General features: G+C 37.9%; 1 protein-coding gene across 1 annotated transcript in view; it reads left to right on the top strand.

Moving 5' to 3' along the window:
- The window catches only part of RGS7BP (regulator of G protein signaling 7 binding protein), a 41157-nt gene that overhangs the window by 13653 nt on the left and 5816 nt on the right, over window positions 1–21688 (top strand). Inside the window, exon 3 of the mRNA XM_074570632.1 lies at window positions 11643–11773. Coding sequence (XP_074426733.1) covers window positions 11643–11773 — 131 coding nt within the window. The remainder of the gene's footprint in view (window positions 1–11642; window positions 11774–21688) is intronic.

The raw sequence follows: 21688 nt of genomic DNA on the forward strand, positions 1-21688 counted from the left end.
CCTTGACTGAAATCAGTCAGTGCAGTTGCTAAGTTAATTGGACAGGACCATACAATTAAGGGCGTGTCCTTCTCATGACTCATGTCCTGTCATGTCTCTTTCAAGCTCTAGACTTCCTACAGAATCATGTAAGAGAAGACTTTCATACCTATTGTGAATTTTGGTGCATGGAGGTTTGATCTAGTAAGATGTCGAGTACCAAACTATAAAGGATAGCTGCTCTCAGCAGCATTGTCAGTAACTTGCAAGATCAGTCTCCAGCCAGGGGAGATCTCAGATCTGTCAGGTTTACAAAGGAAAAATTCCAGCCAAATCTGAATTTACTCTAAGGTGTGTAAAATCTGTTACAGTTTTTCTGATTGCGTTATACTTCTGGTTCGTAACAAATAAATATTTGAAACCATTATCTGGGCATTAAGGTCTCATCTGAACAAAGCGTTAAATTAAGCATTCCTGAATCAGGCGTCCTTCCAGTATTATCAATTAAATGAAGTTTAAATGTTTTAAAATTAAACATATACTGAAGTGCTGGCTATTATTGAATACTATTTCCTCTTTGCTGGATATATTTGCAGATCTACATAATTTTTAACTGTGAGAGAAATAATACAGTTATTTATATATTAATTATTCACCGTAGTTCTTGCTTTTCTCTCTTAAATTCCATTTTTTACCTTGCTATTCTTGTCTTTCATATGAATACTTTCTGCATGAACATCTCCTGTCAGTATAGGAATTTGGCATAGGGATTCAAATACTGTCATATTGTATTAAATTATGTGATTGAAGTTCTTGAAGAAACTGATTTCCCATTGCAGAAGGAAACAAGTTTGTGTTTATTGGGTGAACAAAGAAAAGCTGACCTTTTATCTCTCTGTCTATCATGGCAAGACATATCATTGCATACGCACAGTTAGTAACCTTGTCGGCATGTCAAATGGTGAAGTGGCAAAATATGTAAAAGTGCCATGTTTATACAGCAGCCTCTAATGATTTCCGTAAGTTCTGGAGCTGTTACTGTGATGAAGCAGATCTACCCACCCATATGCATTTACACCCTCTTTCAAAAAGCCCCAACACCAACAAAACAGAGATTGGTACTTTGGGATAGTACGACAACTGCTACCATAGCCCTGTGCGTAGGCTGAGCGAGCAATATGAGGCTGTGTGCTGAGGAAGCACTCCCTTCTTGCAGGCTGAACAACACCAGAAGCCCTAAAGTCGTGGGCATTCCAAAGCCTGGGCATTTAATTTAGCTGCAGACCTACACAAAGTAGTGTGCAGCTCTGCTATTACATCATTCAAGACCTGGAAATGAGTAGTGTGTCTGTGCAGCTGCTAATACAGGGTACTGGGTGACCAGGGAAGACTCTGTGGAGGCATCCTTCTTCCCAAGCAGAAATAGGCATTTCAAAGAGGAAAAAAAAACCCCACCAGTTCACAAAGTCAAGTGGAGATTAGAGCAGGATTCAAAAATCCAAAGTGAAAAAACCGCAAAGTTCTTTATGCTAAAATACTGCTTCCTGAACACATTTTATCAACAGATGGTTTTGAACATTTCTTTTTCCATATACAAATTTAAACATTTCAAGAAGCTAATCTTTCTTTTTTCTCTCTTTTTTTTTTTTTTGACACGTTCAAGTTTTCTCACAGTCTCTCAGCTGTGATTTTTAACTTAACTATTCATACAGATTTGATCTGTGAAATATCTGCTAGGGCTGTGCAAGATACTTCTACTGACACTGTACCACAATTTCGTTTTCACTTGTAATACTTTTATGTGGAGGTATTTGGGTATTTGTTTTTGAAAAAATACTCCAGAGCATAAGAATCAGCTATTGAAAGCATTCCTAGAAGCATTTGGTACATCCAGAATCCCAAATACTACCTTATTCTGAGCAACCTAGTAACAATCTGCTTGGTGAACTGTTTTCCTTCCAGTTTAGAATTGTAGCAGTCACATTGTTTGACTAAAATAAAATTAATAAAAAAGGGTTATGAGAATATATGGATCTTTTCAGTAATTTTTAATGCAATACAGCTCTTGTCCAAATCCCAGTGAAGTTTACAGAACATTTTCCCTTTAGTTTCAATAGTCCTTAGGCAACAGTGTTTTGTCATATTTTTGAGGAAATGCAAATACGTTGTTCCTTAGTGCTTCTCATTTTATCATCTCATCATGTCTGCTCTGTTTTTCTCATTTTGAAATACGGAAAAACAGAAATTTAAGTTACAAATAGATAACAGGTGTCCAGATCACACAAGCACTTTATGGAATGCCCTTTGGAAAAATTTTATATTGAAATTTATATTCAAAGTAGGTACGACAGACAGAAAAAAATGGAAAAGAAAAGTGTCATAAATCAAAGCAGTCATCTGGTTTGGTGTCCTGTGGATGGTCAACAGCAGATGGCATCACTTGCCTGCAGCAGAGTTCCTTCTAAATCCCATATGTTAGTAGTTTGTTGTGACCTAGATCCTACAGCACCAAATACCCGAAGCATTTCATTAATTTTCAAGCCTTTCTGGGAAGTCTGACCCTATTTGTCCACACAGATCAGAACAAATATCATAGATCATCCCCCATGGGGTACTTGTTTTGATAGTTTTCATTCTTTTTCCAACTGTTAACAGAAGGAACTACATGGGAGTGTAGGTATGAATTCTAACCATTTAAGCTTTGGAGACTTGTCAAAGATAAGAGTTTATTAATCATTTATTAATGAGTATTAAGTGATTAAGGGACATTTTAAGGAATTCAGAAGCTTAACTAAAATCAAAGGGGAAATCCATATTCAGTCAAGTTCTAAGAGGCAACATGGAGGTATACTGGGCTTGTGCCTGTTGGCTGGCACAGACCTGTCCCTGCTCTCGCTGCTGGTTTATCAGAGAAATTCATTTGAGAACAACTTGCAGATGCTGACGAGACAGGGTGCTGAATAGGAATTCCGTTGGGAAACTTAAAAGTTGTTGCATATACAACTAAGACTGCCTCCTTCTTGGTTGGCACAGATCTTTTCTGGAAGGTCTGTGTTATGGTTTGGGCTTGTCTGTTGTTTAGTAGTGTCTATCATATAATTGGAGGCTGTGAGATTTTTTGTCCAGCTGAGGCTAGAGCTAAACAAGGCTGACTTGAGAGCTCACCCAAAGATTTCTTTTGTCTAACCTGACACCACCTCTCTCAACAGGGAGCCTGACAATGTGCAGAGAGAGATGTTCAGCTCATCTTTGGCTAGTGCAGAGGTCTTAGGGATTTCCCTAAAGTAAAGGCAAGGGACAGCCAGCTGAAGGCAAGAACTATGGAAAGGAGGCTCAGTGTTAATTTCTACAAAGGTTTGGTGGTGAAGCCCTGCATTCATGTTTTTTTTTAAATCTTAACAGCAACTCAAAAGCATGATTAAATACACACGTGCAATTTCAGTTTGAATTCTGAGTGCTTAGAAGTATCGTGTCGGGGATTTTAAGCTTATCTAGTGTGGTGGTTTAGCCTTGGCCACCAGCCAAACTCCGACCCAACTGCTTGCTCACTCACTCCTCAGCAGGACATGGGGAGAAAATAGGAAGAACAGGAATGAGAAGGCCAGGGTGGGGGGAGGATAAAGACGAGGACACTGCTTAACAACTACTGTTGCGGGCAAAGCAGGCTTGAGTTGGGGAAGATTAACTTAATTCATTGCCAACTAAAATAAAAATAATTACTAATTTGGATAATGGGAAGCAAAAAGACAAACACTAAAACAACACCTTTTCTCCCCCCTTTCCCATGCTCAGCTTCACCCCAGACGCCTCTGCCTAACCCCCAAGCAGTGCAGAAAGGATGGACAATGGGGGGTTGCAGTTCTGCCTCGCCTCTCCTTCCTCCTCACACTTTCCTCTGTTCTAGCGTGGGCTCCTCCACAGGTGGCAGTTCCTTCAGGAATATCCATCTGCTCTGGTGTGTTCCTCTCTGCAGGCTGCAGGGAATATCTGCTCTGCCATGGGGAACCTCCTCCTCCTTTCTCTGACCTTGATGATCCCTCTCTTGTTTCTCACTTTTTTTGTTCCCTGTGGTGTTCCTGCCCTTTTTTAAAATAAGTTTTCCGAGAGGTGCCACACACGCACTTGGGCTGATGGGCTCAGCTGTGGCCTGCCGTGAGTCCCCCAGGTGATTGTCGGTGGTTTTGTCCTCTAGTGGAATAGTTTGGGTAGTCTGGTAATACTCTGGTAATTTGCTTACCCGTGCTTCAGTTAATTCAGCCAGTGAACTTCACTTCTGAGGGAACAAATGTAGAAAATTTCAGTCTGTGATTCTGATCATTCCAAAGAAGTGCTTTCTGACTAGCGCCTGCAAGTACTGGATACACTGCCAAATACAGGCATAGCTCTAAAAACTGTGTGATACTTGTTCTCCTGATAACATAAAGCCAGGGGTGTGGAATAATCACAGTATTAATTAATTAGTAATTAATTAGTAATTAATTAATCAATCAATTTTAAGGTAAGGTCATTGCATCTTTAGTAATAGAGTGGGTTTCCAAAAGAATTTTTGAACTTCAACATAAAAAAAAAAAAAAAATTTCAAGACTTCAATAATTTAAGTGATGCTATATTTTTTCCTTTGGGGGTATTTCTGAAAGAGAGGAGCCCCGCCAGAAAAAGGAAGCAACAGCATGTTCAAAATGACTGTAATTTGCAGACCATACACGGCCCTTGGTTTACCAGACAACTTCTGTGGAAGTCAGTGAGATTTTCTTGAATGGATAAGAAAAGTATATATCCTATGATACAGTTGTAGCTAAATTGTTCTAGCATGGAAATATCTAAACTGCCATCAGTTTGGGAGTTGGAAACCTCTCTACAATATGAGTCACTGCATTCTGGTTTTGTTCTGCTTGTATTTTTATATGCCCAGATTGACTCCATCAGCCTTATCAGAGTATTCGGAGATTTACACTGGTCTAACTACACAAAATCTGATCGCATATCTTCTGCTATTGAGAGCGCTGTTGTAACTGCTTCAAAACAACAATCTGATTTAATAAAAACAACACTGCGACCATTTATGGATCTGCTAGAAAGAACTAGAACTGCTTTTCCTCTGGCTGGACTGGGATGTTGTGTATCAGTTGTACCACAGTATTACAGCACATTAGTAGAGAACAAAAAAATAACACATGATACTGAAACTGACAGTAATTCAAGTGAAACAAACAAAAAGAACCCAACCAAAACGCAGCAGATGGGAGGAACACAAGAATTTTCTCAAGATCTGTTTAGAAGAAAACATTGTCGCTGGATGACTTTTCCACTTTTATTCAAAATGAATCAGCAAGTCTTTTGTTACCTTTAAAGATGAATGGTTAAGTGATAAAAAAAATAAATGATGTGTTTAAGATAGAAAAGCAGAGGCAGGTTTAGTAGGCTGTTGCACCTGAGCTATAGTCAGAGGGGGCTCTACCTCCTTATCTAAGGTACTGGGCATATCTCCTGCACTATTTGTCACATTTTTCATTCTAGCGGAAGAACCATCATGTTTGAGGTAGGCCATGTTTCTAGATCCTCCTTGTAGCTGCTGTCTATTTCTAAACTGCAGCGTTTCTGACACTAAATTAAAAGACAATCTACAGGGTAATATTTGTGGACAGTGATTTTCCACAGCTTATCAAGCCAATCTACATTCCTTTTCATGGGAAGTACATATATGGGGCTTAAGGTAGGATTTGATTAGTTAATTTTCACTTCTGATTTGCCGAAGGTTTATTTTCCTTTAGCTTTTGAAGAAAAGCAGTCTTCATTATATGCCTGGGTAGTTCTTTCAGCTCATAATATTTTAGAACTATTGATACTGTTTATAAATGATACTTTTCCTTAGCATAGAATTGTCAAAACAATACTTTTGAAAGGTGTATCAAACCCTTCATATAACATAGCTACTCTTTTAAACAGAGATAATACATGTGTGTATTTTTGAGTGCTGTTGATATTAAAAGTAAAATGCTGCTTTGTTGTAAATGTGTGACAAAAAAATTTAAGTTAAATTTATAATTAGACCATAATCTTTGTTAAGTTTTGGTAGTCTTAAATTTCACTAATTTCAATGTAACTATCAATGCTGGACACCTGTGGGAATTCAGGAAAACCTGAAGGCATTTTTCGGTTGTCACCAAACTTGGCAGTACACTAAAATCATCTGTCAACTATTTTGGAAAAAAATCAAAATTTTAAATGGAATTTTCACTCCTTACCTTTTCATGTTAAGGAGGGACATTTTAATCATGTTTATTCTTGTATTTTAAAATTATTATCCAAAGAGCTGCATTCATTCACCTTTCTTACGTATGTTGGGTACTATATGGTTGGTGTAAGAGCTCCCTCTGTAGGTTTTATTTTAAATATCACTGTAGGAAAATATAAAGGAAAGTAAATTCCACCTCTTGTCAGTGCTTCATAAACATACTCGGTTGAACAACACGACTTGCTTTTTAAAAAACCAGGATTTTATGGAAATAAAACCATCAATTTTAGCAGAGGTTAAAGTAAGAAAATGTAATGTTATGGATGTATTTAAGTTGTATTTACAAAAATTTATACTTTAGTAATTTAAGCTACTGTTATGTGACAGAATAAACCAGCATTTTGTCTTTGGTAACTACTTTTAATGCACATAGGTATCAGAGCTCTCCAGCTGCAGAAGTATGGCTCACCGTAGTATGAGTTTCTCATCAGCTGACTGGTATTCACATCTTTGAATAAGAAATTCCACTCTTTATGGCACCCTAGTGGTATAATATTCATGTGACAACTACAGAAATTCCTTGTAAGGGAAGGACAGGATTTTTGAAACTATTTAATATACAGCCATCAGCATAATTTAGCAGAGAGAGAAAAAATGAAAATCTGCCAGTTTTCCCTAGACAAGTGTTTCTACGTCAAATAAGTAATCCTACAGACCTCATGATGGGAAATGTCGTTGGTGGTAGTAATAAGCTAACCATCTGGCTTTCCTTCATACAGGGTTTTTATTACTAAAAAAACCAACCAACCAAACAAACAAACAAACAAAATCTCTGTGTGAAGGAACCCGTTTTTTTTTTGAAAATCAAAGCCCACTGTTTTCTAGTGAAGATCAGGCAGGAGGCCTGACAGCTATTAAGCAATAATTATGTATGGATGTATAGGTGTATAAACTTTACCCTATGTGCACAATACTTGCATACGCACATGTACACCCATCTCACCATTTCCCCTTCCATGTGTTTGGGAACACATGTGTCTTGCCGCTTCACTGGCAGGTCAAGAGGCTTTCTCAGAGCAGTAGAATTCCATAAATTTTATCTTAAGTCCCTTCCTACGTGGGCCATTCATCACATTCATTCTGTGAAAGGCAGCAGTGCTCCCCTGTCGGATGAAGGATGCCCAGGATGCCACAACCTGTGTATCAAAATCCTGTAAAGGTTATCAGTACCTCTTACCTAAGTCGATAGGGAGAAGGAAGAAAATTTCTCCTCCCGCTCCCAACAGGTGTGGGAAGGGAGGACAATTCCTATTCACAGCCTTGTGGCAGCTGTGCTCAGAAGCCAGTGATTAGGAACTGGTCTTTGGCTGACGGGCAGGTGCTTGGTTCTGTGCTGCCTCTGATGTGTCCAGCTGCACATAAGCTATTAAACAGCTCTGTTTGACAACACGATTTAGCACAGGAGTTGTATGAGTTGTGTTACATGAGATTTCTCTTGAATATCTAAGAGGTCTTCATAAAGAAATCAGCTGGACTAACTGAAACAAGGGTAGCTGACTTTGGGGTGTAGTAATACAAGTTTGCATGAACTTTTTGTTGTAAATATGTATGAATTTGGTATATAGCTACTTAATAATAAACATATCGTAATCAGCATTCTGAAAGTTACGTCTGTACTAGTCCCCTGTTCAACATTTCTCACGGCATGACACTGAACGCATAGAAATAGAAAATTACTGAGGGAAGTTGTTAAATTGATGACACTTTAAAGGGAAATTTTAAGTGCACTACACAGAATGAACTTCAGGCATTCATTATGTGCATTGGCATCAGAGCATGTGGCTTTCAGAGATGAAAATGAGGCCTATATTCGTGCATAAAAGAAAATTGTTTGGTTGCAAGCTAACGGAGTTCTTGTGGTCATTATTGCAATTAAGCACTAATTAGACAGTTTGAGATAATCAGTGAGGGTAGTGGCCTGGAAATAATTCCCATTGTATAAACTTTGGATAATTAAAAATATTTTTCTTGGATGTCACTGCTGTTACTCTGGGTTTGGAAATGAGAGAAGAATTTTGCCCACAGTCAAATTACAGATGCTCCATATTCTTCAAAAAACAGGAATGGGTCAGAACATGCATATATCATAGATGTTTCTAGTTCTTATTCTTTTGCTATTCATAAATATAGTTTACAAGAAAAATGTATTCGATTTACAACAGCAAAAAAGTCAATTAAAATACCTATTACTGTGCTTTCCAATTACTCTTCCAGCTCATTTGCGAACAAGAAGCCACTGATAAATTCAAATTGGCTTATGAGCCAATCATCTTGTATATAATTGCTGCTTTCTTAGTCTGCACAATGAATAAATCTGTCAGTAAGACCAAAGTTTTAAAGAAAGGCTTTCACCATTTTTACTTCTTAGAAATTAAGTAGCTGTATGAGGAAAATACTGTTTTCTTACACCTGTGTGCAGACCCTCAATGTTTTTGCCAGTGACAGCTAGAAAGGAAGAAATACATTCAACATTGTAACTAAAGTTCCTGTGATGGCCAAGACTTCTAAAAAATCTAAGTATTTCTAGCATTTGAAACAATTAAGAGAAAAATAGGGCAACCATAATCCAGTTTTATCTAAATCTGCTACAAGGAAATTATCTTCTCATGATACAAGTTTCCATACTCCTCTTAGTGATAGACTTGTGGTTAAAGAATCCAAACTTTCAGAAGAGCTAGACATATCAGCTTGCATAAGAGAGCGGAGTATATCTCTGTCTCCCTACCAGAAACAGCTGTCATCACTGAGCAGAAAAAAGGTCATCCTTACCATCTGTGGTGCCTTTGTTTTTTGCAGGTTCCACTTCGCATGTGAACGTTTATGGGGCATTGCCCTGCAGGTGGAATAGGCAAATCAGTGACTCATTTATCCGTTATGTTGTGTAACTGTTTGCCTTCAGGACAGAGGAAACCCTGCTCAGAAAGAAAAGTTTAGGCATCTAGGAAACTCAAGCAGAAAATGAATGTGCTAGTGCGAGTATATTCGTGGGGCTCCAGGACTTTGCTATTACATCAAAGAAGCAATAATTTTGAAGAGCTGAATTTTGGACCTCGGTGATGAATATGGAAAGTAAATGAAATTCTACACTCCTAAATCTTTTTGTAATGCCTCTATTGGTAAGAACAGCTCAAGGGAAATTACTGTATGTATGCTTATGGAGAAACAAGCTGCAACAGTATGTGATGCAGATGATGGGAGGGGGAGAAATGTGCCATGCATATGTCAGAGTATGTGACGCTAAGGGGTATAAAAAAATATCATCTGTAAGCTAAAAGGTAGGACAAATGAGGATAGTAAAAGCCTCCAAGAGACCATGTATTATCTAAGTACGTACTACATGGTTCTTAAATTTATTTATCAGAGAAATAAAACCAGGTATATATGCTCCAAAGTTCGGAAAGTTAAAATACTATTCCAGAGGAAGAAAACATGATGTGTAGTGCTTTTGCTGTATTTGGGTAGGTGCTTGTTCATGCTGAATTTGGTTAGATGAATTCTATAAGGTTACATTTACTCCAGAGACTGCATCTTACATCAAACATCAGAATCCTATTCCACTCTAAGATTCATCCAGTTTTGTAGTAACTCTGTTACAGAAAATGTTGAAATTGTTAGCCATACATGTAAAGTGCAGGACTAGAAGCTGGTCTTGAAAATGCTGATATGATTTAGACGTAAGTCTACTTCTGAAGAACTGCTCCTGAATTATATTGAAACAAATTATATTTCTACCTGAACTATATGTGTTTTGTCTTCTTTGGTTAGTACCAATGTGATTGCATTAAAAACCCTTCTTGCCATCTGCCAATTTGCAAAGAAATGCTGTTAAATTTATGGTTATTGTTTATGCAGAGAGAACAGTCCATTTCTAATCAGCTAAGTGATCACAGATCTAACAGTTGCAATTCAAATAACAAATAGATTGCTTAAAAGTGAAAGAAATGGCAAACACAACTGCAGAGAACATCAAGATTTAACTCTTGTTAAGCCAGGACTAGATACTATGGATTAATGCAAGATAAAAAAGTACCAGATACTTAATGCAAGGTAAAAAAGTATAAAATATTGTAATACACAAAGTAGAACTTGTAAGGGTCTGAGGAGTCTGCAATTAAGTACAGTTTTTAAAAAATCAAATTCAGTTTGTCCCAAAATGATCTTATGTGCATAAACGTGTGTTGTAATGCTGTGTATTTCGGAACTGGCATTCTTTATTTTGTTATAATACTGTTTGTGCATTCACTAAAAATATTTATGTTCCAATCCTTTGATGAGAATGTGAGATTTCAACACAGATTCATTTCTAGTAAATACGTGTTTTCATATGCAGTTAAGGACTTCGAATAAACAAAAAAAAATTGTCAGGTTATTAATTTTTCAGGAAAACGATTCAGGGTCGTAAGGCTATCAAATATTTCCGACTTGGAATCACTGAGAATAGGAAGAAATATAGGAAGCATCAGAAGAGACATCTTCACAGTATTGGGGGGTTTTGTTCTGCCACCATAGCTTTAGTCTGTACTTATGATAAGATGCAGGAAATACCATACCATGCGTGGTATAGTTTTTCAACAAACACAGACCACTTTAAAAGTGGAAAAGCAGATGTAAGGTTTAATGTCCGATTTTACAGCCAGGCATGAAAATTGATTCCTGGATCTGGGTAGATTGTTTTCTTAGTGTCCTAAGCAATTAATTGGAATTGTAGGATTACTCTTGATTTCAGTTTTTGTTTTCAAGATTATTATTACTTTTCTGAAAAAAACTCTTGAACATCCCATTCTCCTCACAGTGCAGTATCACATGAGTACTAATATGAACACAGGAGGGAAAAAGAAATTCAGGCAAAACTGTAGAACCGAAAGACTACAACTGACTTGTTTCTGAGGAGAGTGTCTTCAACGTTGGGTTGATTATGCCTGATCCAGGATTTGTAACTTGAACAGTGATTGTGAAAGTGACCCTGCAGCCTCCTGCGTCTGCACCAGGACCAAGGGTAACTGAAGTAGGATGGCAAAAGAACCCTTCAATCTAGCAGAAAATACTTAACCAAAGCTTTTAAAGAGGAGAAAAGATCTCAGTCACTTATTTATCCCTTTTCCAAAAATACACAGAGATGAAAATGAGGACGTGCAGTCTTACCAAAGACAACCCAAGTTCAGTTGCTTTAAGCCTAGAGCTTTGTAGACCTGAAGAACTGTTTGTAAATAGAATTTGTTAGCAGCAGGTTTTTTTAGCATGTACACATAGCTTAGTAGTATAGCAAGCAATTATGATGTGGGTGCTTCCAACAGTAGGGAAGTGGATTTGATGACCCTCACATCCTTCCAATCCCATTCCTAACTAAAATTTTTCTCTTTTACTGCAGCCCAGAAGATGGTGAGATTCATCCTGAAATCTGTAGACTGTACATCCAGTTGCAATGTTGCTTAGAAATGTACACAACAGAAATGCTTAAGTCCATATGTCTGCTAGGATCACTGCAGTTTCATCGGAAAGGTATTGACTTGCATGAATATCCAGATGCTGGTTTAAAAGAAAGAACGGTCTTACAGGGCATGAAAGACAAAGCACCAAACTGTAAAGTGAACTATACGCTAAAGCTTTTCAACTACTGAAAAAAAAGCTGTATTTCTATTTCATTATTATCATCTAACAGAATTGTGTCATATCAGGCATGTATCACTAATGTCCTTGTAGTTCAGAAGTCTGATTATTTTTTAAAGAGTGGTCCCAAAATTTTTAGAGGTCATCAGTCAGATCAGTGAGCAAACTATCGTAGTCATTTTATTAGAGGTATTAGTTGTGTATGATATTTGAGGGCAAGTATTCGGTGGAGCAATATGGCATGGTTTTAATACTAAAGTGATCCCTTATTATCCTTGTTGTTATTTATCCAGCAATGCCAGTTTATAGCAAAAGACAGATAAATATGGTTAAAAAGCTGCCTACCTTTATAAAACTAGATACTAGATTCAGAACTGAAATCTACCTTGTAGAGTATTTTTACACACAAAGGAGATGTCCTTGCTTCAGTGAACATATCTCTCTCTAATGATTTCATATTTGATCAGCCACCTACTGAAAGGAAGATGTAGAAATGCAGATAATCCACTGAATAGGTTACTATTCTAAGTATAGGTTAGTAACCTCTAAGTGAGGTTACTATTCTACTAACCTCATTACTCAGTGACAGCACACACTGATTGGGACTGTATCTGTGCTAATTGTAACTACTCTTTCCCCAGTAATATCTCAGCAGACTATACTAGGTAAAGACAAGACAAAGTTCTGTAATGAACTGTAATGAAGGTCTTGTAATGAACCTTATGTATTTCCTGTCATGCTGAAAGTTCCCATAATGTATTTCTCACATCTAGCTATAGGTTATAGCTATGGTATTTTGCAGCCAGTGATATTTTTATTATGAAAATAAGAATTAGACTTTAATAACTGCTCAATGGAGCTTCTCAGTGTTTTTTCTCAAGTCAAAAAGAAATCTATAAAATAGGAAGAGACAGAATTAACATAGCCATCCTATAACAAGATGCCAGTAGCTGCTGAAATGAATCATCACTGTTTAAGACAGATTGTACTACATTTCTTAGCATTGGCTACATTTGTCAAACCACCTTCTGTAATTCCATATAGGAAGTAGCTTGAGGTGACCTGAGTAATCCTGGTATGTCTTGTCTCTCCCTTTTGCCTCTGGATAGAATCTACATTAATAACTTAAACTAAACATCAGACTATTAGATGTCTAAAGTTGGATAACACGACTTACAGCATTATAGTGTGGGCCAGCTTAGTTCCGATCTGGCAGTACTTTTGATTTACATTGGTTCCTCCTCTCACCATAGAGAAAGTCATGGTAGCTATTCTGTCATTGTTAAATAGAGTAATTTTGTCTGGTATCCCTATAGACATAAACATAGTAACTTGGCTTCAAGTTTTTGTGACATTCTTTGAGGAAAATTTGTAATAGGCAAAAATTATATAGTCACAGGGATTCCAATAATTTGAATTTTGGAACTTAGCCAATAGAACATTGCTCTTGTATATTAAATATTTGGTATTTACAACACCTAGAAGTATTGTAGAGGCATCATGCAACACGGAAAATTGCAGTTACATGTTAAGTATTTTTTCACAGTAAAGGTATTCATGTACTAGAACAGACACCCAAAGAGGCAGTGAAATCTCCATTCTTGGAGACAGTGATAACTTGAATAGCCGTGAGCTATCTGATGCAAGTTGGCCCTGCTTTCAGTAAGGTGTTAGACTAGATGACCTTGCAACCTATTTATTCCATGTTCTGCCAAAACATACTGTTTTCCAAGGAGGAGAGTGAACCCATATCTTTCTTTAATTTCTTTATTTATGGAAAACGGTACTGCCATGTGGGCAAGGTGCGTAAATTTATCTCAAGGAATGAAAGAGCTGTTAATTTCACCATTGTAAAATATTTTGTGATGTTGCTACTGTAGAGCTTTTTTACTTTTTCACCTGTTAAGTTTTTTCACCAGTTTTTCTCCTTCCGATTGACCATAGTAAAAAAAATAAATAACCACATTCCTTGTGTACAGAGAGTACTACCTGTAGAAACTTTGCTTAAGTCACAAATGGGCATGTCCGATGTTCTTGCTGTATCTTGAAGCTCATTTTTGAAGGTAGTATTTTCTATTTGGATGTAATGTTTTCCATTTTGTAGTCCTCTTACCTGTTGGATTAGTGGTTTGTTGGGTATTTAAATCTCCCATGAGATTTCACCAATTTATGTTCTTACTTGGGAGCAGCCAGCAGAGATTCAAGTAGAAGGACATGCAGGCTGTTCTCAGCAACCTGCAGCTAATAAATAATAATGCAGGTACTGGCATCTTGACTGGACAGTATAAAACAAACTGTAGAATTGATAAAGCTAAGGCAGTGCTGATGCTCTTTTCCCGAGAGAAACTCAGCCAGTGCTCCCTCCTGGGAAACAGATGCTCTTTAATGAAACGCCACACCACAATTTGAAGGGCTGAGCTCTGGGTATTTTCACTGTCTTTCACAGCACTGATTTTCTGTCTCTCTTATCTTTCTGTTCAACTGAACAAACACTCCTATATATACTGTACAGTATATATCAAGCTTCCTGTACAGAAATTTCTTGCATATTTACAGTGCTTTAGATTAACTTACTACTGTCATACAACCTCTGCTAGAAAAGTCAGATAGTCTGTTATTTCTTTGAGAAGTAACAGTCACAATGGGGCCTAAAGCCATAAATATTTCCAGCTGTGTTATGCAGTAAGTAAACTGAGGTAAGTTCTCTCTAATAATTTTTTTTTCGAAGATACATACACCACAAAAGCCCAGTGTTGAAAATACGTTATGACTGCAAAGTTCAACATTCAAAAAGTTTGCAAAGGACACAATGGAATGTGTCCAGGTAGCCTTAATTTTTGTAGTTACTAAGCCTTTGGTTACCTGACCGTATATATATTTTATTACTGCTCTTTTCCACAGTCCCAAGAGTCCTGGCTAACTAATACACATGTAAATATTTACTTGGGCATACATCTTTCTTTTATCCTAATTGTTCAGTGTCATACATTGTATTTATTGCACGCAGTTTTGTTCTAAAGGCAGAATCCGTCTGTTCCTCAGGTCTTTCTCAGTAACTCATACACTGGTGGGGCTGTCTTCAGAACTGCCTTGGGTAGTGAGGTAGTAGCAATTTTTCCCGTCGAAAAGATGGAACAAAGAGAGATTAAGCTAAAGATTGCTAATTTAGAATCTCAGTTTGCAACACACTTTATGCAGTGCTGTGTGTGTTTATTATAGAGTAATTTTTCAGTAGCTCCGTTTGCAGCTGAGTGCAAAAAGTCTCTGGGTTGAGCAACCAGACAATTAGAAATGCTACATCAATAACTATTTTGAGGAGCTGGGTTTAAGCAACTTGGATAGGATCACATGAAAACTTTGAGTAGGTATAGAGTGCAGTTTTCAGGGCAGCACTGTGAGAAACTTTCTGGTGTCTTCCTGCAGACCCTAACACGATGGCTGTAAGGATCTTGCTGTCCCTTTTGTTATAGCAAATACCTGTTGGGGGTGACTATAGCAAATACCTATTGGGGCAGATAAGGCAGATGGCAGCTCATGTTCCAGTTCTTCCAGGAAATTTTCTGAAACTTCTCGCTGCATTTGTTCACCTAGTTTTCTTCTGCGTTGTTATCACACTCTGGCAGAACTTCTCTGGATAGAATCATCTTTCTCAGACTTTGTCAAGCAACAGATGAGTTCACTTACCTATGACCTGCAGCTTCTCTCCTCATCTTGGTTTTGCTTTGTTTTTTCCCCCCCATCATTTGAATTTTATAGCTTTGTACTTTAGGGAGCAGTGTCAAACACAGTTCTGAAACCTAGTGATACTTTTTAAAATTTGAGTTAGAGTTTCATGAAAAGTAGGATATTCTGAAGGAGTTTAGGTACCTCTTTGAAGTGTTTACAAAATTCAGCTCTAATTCCTTTAAATGTTGTATGTCTATGATGCCGTTATTTACATTGCATGTTCCCAACAATGACTATTCTTTTGATTAAATAAACAAATCCTGGCTTAGCTACCAAGGTCTTGGAAGAAGTAGTTGACATAATTTCTGTCCGTGGAAGCTGCTGGATGAGATCGCCTTTTTTCCAAATTAATACGGAGGTTGTCACGGGTCCCACATTGAGAAAACCCAGACAGAACAACCTCAACGTTCTTAAGTACACTTTAGCATGCATTGCTGTATTCAGCCACAAATATTTCGGGGGTCAAAGGTTTTCACTGGTACCTTACAAACCTTAATTGTATTTTTAATATGTAAACATAACAGATAAAAGAACTTTGCTGATCCATATATCCAAAATAGTAATATATTCCTTTCATTGTATTACTGAAGATTAATGTCTATACATGTTTACATAGAAACCATTCATTTCTAAGGATCATCTACAGATATAATTGACTTGTTTGGTTATATAATTACATATATTAGAAAATATTTTTTAAAATCCTAAATTTCAGATTGCAATCATTCTATTAACTAGCTATGCACTATTTGGTCAAGGCACTCATTTTAATAATTAAGGGAGTGAGCCCATGTAGGAAATAAAAGGCAAGAGGGGACAGTTTAAATGAACCAGAGGTGTTTTCTGGAGTTCAAAACATGCTGTAAAAATAGTTAAAGCTACCTTGTCAAAGAAGTACAAATTTGAAACTGGTAGTCATTTATGCTGAGTTTGAACAAAGTTGCTGCTTATGTAATATATTATCGTTATGGTCCAGAGTCAGTACAACCTGCTATATTGTTTGTAAATTATTGAAAAAGAAGCGTGCACAGATGGAGAGGTAATTCCTACTACTCTCAGTTATTTACACGTAGCTCTAGTCATTTTAGTAGAATTTGAATATCTGTGGGAAAAAATGAGTCCAGGATACATTGGATTCCTAGAATCTTACAGTTTCTTGTATGAAATGGTCTCAAAGTCTTATTTTTTCCTGTGTGTTCTTTTTCTTAATGTTGTGCTTATACATGAATAATTTCTTGTATAAAGATAGCTGAGGGCAGAAGGATACCAGCCCTCAGCAGACTGGTAGGTACCTGAATACTTATGTAAAAAAGGGAAGAACTGAGTCTTATGGGAAAATCTTGTGTGCATACTATCGACAGAAAACATTAGGCTTTTGTGATGTAAGTTCAGACTGAACTCATTCCTGCATTGTTGGTCTATCAGAATGATACCAAATCACAGGTAACTGTATAGTGTACCGTAGAAGTTCATAGCATAATTGTTGTTTTTCCAGTACGTGTTTTGTGATAAAAATCTACATTTCCTTGTAATAGTACCTAAAAGCCTGTGATAGCTTATATTACAGATTACAAAAATAAACCCTCAATTCAGTAAAGGGAAAGGCATTTTTGTTTTATTTGGCTTTGTTTAAATTACATGCTACTTAGAGTCTTGAAGGAGAAAAGAAGAATTGTTTAACAGACGTGAAACGATCTCAGCATTCAATTTAAAGACTGGTAGATTTGTGTAATTACTTAGACATATTACTTACACAAGAGGGATAAGATGCGAGAGAGAAGAGAAGCACGTAGGTGTGGAGAAATAAGCACTTAAAAAATCCAGAGAGTCACCCTTTCTCATGTGGACACTGTGAACAGGCCAAAATGAATAGAACAGAAATAGACATGGATGGATGAAAACACAACTTCTGCCACAGGCTTGTTGTTCCCATTGCATTTTCCTTAATAGTAATATTTCCAGTGAGACAATCTCATGAGTTCTGCAGGCCCCAAGTGTAAGTCAGGATTTAAGTTCATTAGGCTGTTAGCTATATTTGCCACATTTCTTTTTTACTTCCTATATTATTTTTTCCTATTCTCTGTTGATGTTCTCCTTTTCAGTCACTTTAGCTGTGATCTATAGCGTGTGCATTTATCCTTAATTGCCAGGCTAGAAGCCTGATGCAAATGCTGCCTCCTTTTTGAGAGAGGGGTTCTCTCAGCTTTGTTAAATTTTCTTCTTCCCCTCAAAGATCTTTCCAATTCATCTGCAGTGAAATCTAACTAGCTCTGAGGGACCTGTAACAGATGGTCTTTTTCATTATGTAAATTTCTCTGGGAAGTAGGTGATCACTAAGGGTAGGTCCATAGGGTAGCACGACAGAAGCAAACACAGAGGTCACCACTGAAGCAGTAAGTGAGACAAGTAAAGCACAGTGATTACAGGTGTTGTATGTAGCCTTACTGAGCTGATCGATTCTACCTTCTGATTATCCTCACTCACTGATGTTTGATCTTCAGCATTATTTCATTCAGTTAATTTAATTTCATACCAAAAGCATTTTCTGTTTCTTAAAGTAAAAAAAAAATTAAATGTGGTGAATTAGACTATAAGACAAAGAACACATCATGTTTTATATTAAAATTTTACAGTAAAAAGAGCCTCTGTCTACTCAGCTGGCAAAAACAGCAAGCGTACGTGGACACCTCGGAAAACATTGTGTGCATGATAAAACTCCAACTAAAATCAATAAAAATCTTTCTACTGACTTAATGGAAAGTGAAATTTAGGGTTCATATCCCTATTTTAAGAATGTATAATAGAAAAGATATCCTTACCACAAGTAGAAAGACGAGAAGATTAAAGAGCTTTTGTTTCTCTGCAGGCTGTGCCATGTAGTAGAAATGTTAAGCCTGAGTCATATACGTTATTCAAGCAAAGCCTTTATCGTTAGCTGGCTCTTTAACTGTTTTCAAGTGATTGAGCAGATGCTCTGAAATTCAAGAAAGGCTTTATGAATTGTTCACGATACAACAGAATTACTGGTAAAGAGCTTTTTTGAGTTGAAAAGAAATCTGTGCTGTTCATTATGCTAAATCTGCAAGAGCTTGCCTTTGTGCTAACAAAAAGAACGTTACAGTGTCAGTGCTTCTGTTCTCAGGTTGCAAAAGGGAACCTTTTCTGTTATTTCACCTAGCATTGTTACTGTTTCCATTGAAACACCTCTCACATCCCTGAAGGATGCATCTATTGACAGGGTTGTTCTTGACAGTATGTCACCAAAGATCAGGTTGGAGTTCCAACATAAAGGTTCAAAATAATGGGAAAATTAACTAATATCCAGTTACAGCAGTAACACCTTGTGATATCAGTGGCAAATTAGATGGTTTCCCTGGAGCAACCCTCTTTTACAAAGAAGTGGTGAGATATTGGTAACGGTATGTTGTGTTATGGGCTTCTTGTAATGGGAAAAATAATGAATCATAGAATTGTTTAGGTTGGAAGGGACCTTTAAGATCATCGAGTCCAACCATTAACCTAACACTGACAAAATCACCACTAAACCATCTCCCAAAGCACCATGTCTACCCGTCTTTTAAATACCTCCAGGGATAGTGACTAAGCCACTTCCCTGGGCAGCCTGTTCCAATGTGTGATAACCCTTTCAGTGAAGAAATTTTTCCTAATATCCATCCTAAACTTCCCCTGGCGCAACTTGAGGCCATTTCCTCTTGTGCTATCACTTGTTACTTGTGAGAAGAGACCAACCCCCTCCTCTCTACAGCCTCCTTTCAGGTAGTTGTAGAGAGTGATAAGGTCTTCCCTCAGCCTCCTTTTCTCCAGGCTAAACAACCCCAGCACCTTCAGCCGCTCTTCATAAGACTTGTTCTCCAGACCCCTCACCAGCTTCGTTGCCCTTCTCTGGACACAGTCCAGCACCTCAATGTCTTTCTTGTAGTGAGAGGTCCAAAACTGGACACAGTACTTGAGGTGGGGCCTCACCAGTGCTGAGTACAGGGGTACAATCACTTCCCTAGTCCTACTGGCCACACTCTTCTTGATACAGGCCAAGATGCTGTTGGCCTTCTTGGCCACCTGGGCACGCTGCCAACTCATATGTCAACCAGTACCCGCAGGTACTTTTCCTCTGGGCAGATTTCCAGCCACTCTTCTCCAAGCCTGTAGCATTGCATGAGGTTGTTGTGACCCAAGTGCAGAATCCAGCACTCAGCCTTGTTGAACCTCATACCATTGGCCGCAGCCCATCCATTCATCCATCCTGTCCAGACCCTTCTGTAGAGCTTTTTTACCCTCAAACGGATCCACACTCCTGCCCAACTTCGTGTTGTCTACAAACTTACTGAGGATGCACTCAATCCCCTCCTCCCAGTCGTTGATAAGGATGTTAAACTGAGCTGGAGAACACCACTTGTCACCGGCCACCAACTGGAATATTGAAGCTTACACAAAAGAACAATTAAAATTGTACAATATGAGGTACCTTAAAATAATAGCTTAAGCTCCAGTCAAGAACTAGAAAAGATTGAAAGTTATACCTACAGGGTGATACACAGTAAAACATATGATCTGGGAAGCAGGCTTAGGCTAGGTTCCACAAGCAATTGAGTCAGCATAATAGCTTGTTACCACCAGGAAGGTCTTGATGTTTTTCTCTCCCTTATCATGCCTTCACTTCTTCATCTTATCCACTGCTCCTTGCCATGTGATCATCCTCCTCTGGCACTTGCTCTGGAACACGTAGGGTTCTTTACTGACCAGACCTAAATCACTGCAACATCAGAAAGCTTCACATTTTATTTTTCCTTTTATTGGCTAATCTTCTACCATTTGACAGGTTAAAGTGGTTCACAGAGGGACCTGGCAAAGTACAAGTTAGCAGTTGGTGCCAAAGTAAGCAGTAGAGAACGGACACAAGACATCATTCAATACATCAGCACAGGAAGGACATGGATCTGTTGGAATGGGTCCAGAGGAGGGCCATGAAGATGATGAGAGGGCTGGAACACCTCTACTATGAAGACAGGCTGAGAGAGTTGGGGTTGTTCAAACTGGAGAAGAGGAGGCTTCAGCAAGACCTTATAGCGGCCTTCCAGTACCTGAAGGAGGTTTGTAGGAGAGATGGGGAGAGACTTTTTATCAGGGAGTGTAGCAATAGGACAAGGGGTAATGGTTTTAAACTGAAAGAGGGGAAATTTAGATTAGATATTAGGAAGAAATTCTTTACTGTGAGAGTGGTGAGACACTGGAACAGGTTGCCCAGGGAAGTTGTGGATGCCCCATCCCTGGAGGTGTTCAAGGCCAGGCTGGATGGGGCTTTGAGCAACCTGGTCTAGTGGGAGATGTCCCTGCCCATGGCAGGGGGTTGGAACTAGATGATCTTTAAGATTCCTTCCAACCCAACCCATTCTATGATTCTTTTATAGATGGTAAACTTGTAATGTTAGGTCATTCAATCTCTTAGAATCAGATGACTTGGTTGGGAGGGGAGGCAGGGAAAAGGGCTTCCTACTGACTTTAGAGAGTAATGAAAACATTAAGCAAGTATCTTCTGTAGTATAAGTAATGTCTAGTTTGACATTCAGACAAGTAGCTAAGAATATTGTTTTTTTCAGCAAAGGAATAATTTAACAGAATACAACAGTTTAGAGAACCTGCCCAAAAAGAGCTTCTTAAGATCCAGGAATTTCTAGTTTAAAAAAAAAAAAAAAGAGTTACAAGCCTGATAGCAGAGGTAGTTATTTGTGATGTAGAAGAGCAATATAGCATGATCTGCAACCTTGGTCTCTAGGGTCCCAGAAAAATGGGCTGAATGACCACTACGCTGTTAGCTGTTCTTGTTCTTCCTGTTGTTTGTCAAACCTTTCAAATTGCAGAAATTGTGAGATTAAAAAACATTTCCAGCTCAACTCCTCATACCACTGTTTTAAACATTGTCATTTTTTCCTATGTTCTTAGAAAGTTTTATTTGTTTCTTTCTAAGATTGCTTACTCAATTTCATAAGAGAACTCAGAGGAGGAAATACTTTACCTTCTCAATAATGTGTCTGGCATGCACTCCAATTTGAGTTTTCTCATATA

The sequence above is a fragment of the Larus michahellis genome, chromosome Z (assembly GCF_964199755.1).
Source record: "Larus michahellis chromosome Z, bLarMic1.1, whole genome shotgun sequence".
In the NCBI taxonomy this organism is placed as follows: Eukaryota; Metazoa; Chordata; class Aves; order Charadriiformes; family Laridae; genus Larus; species Larus michahellis.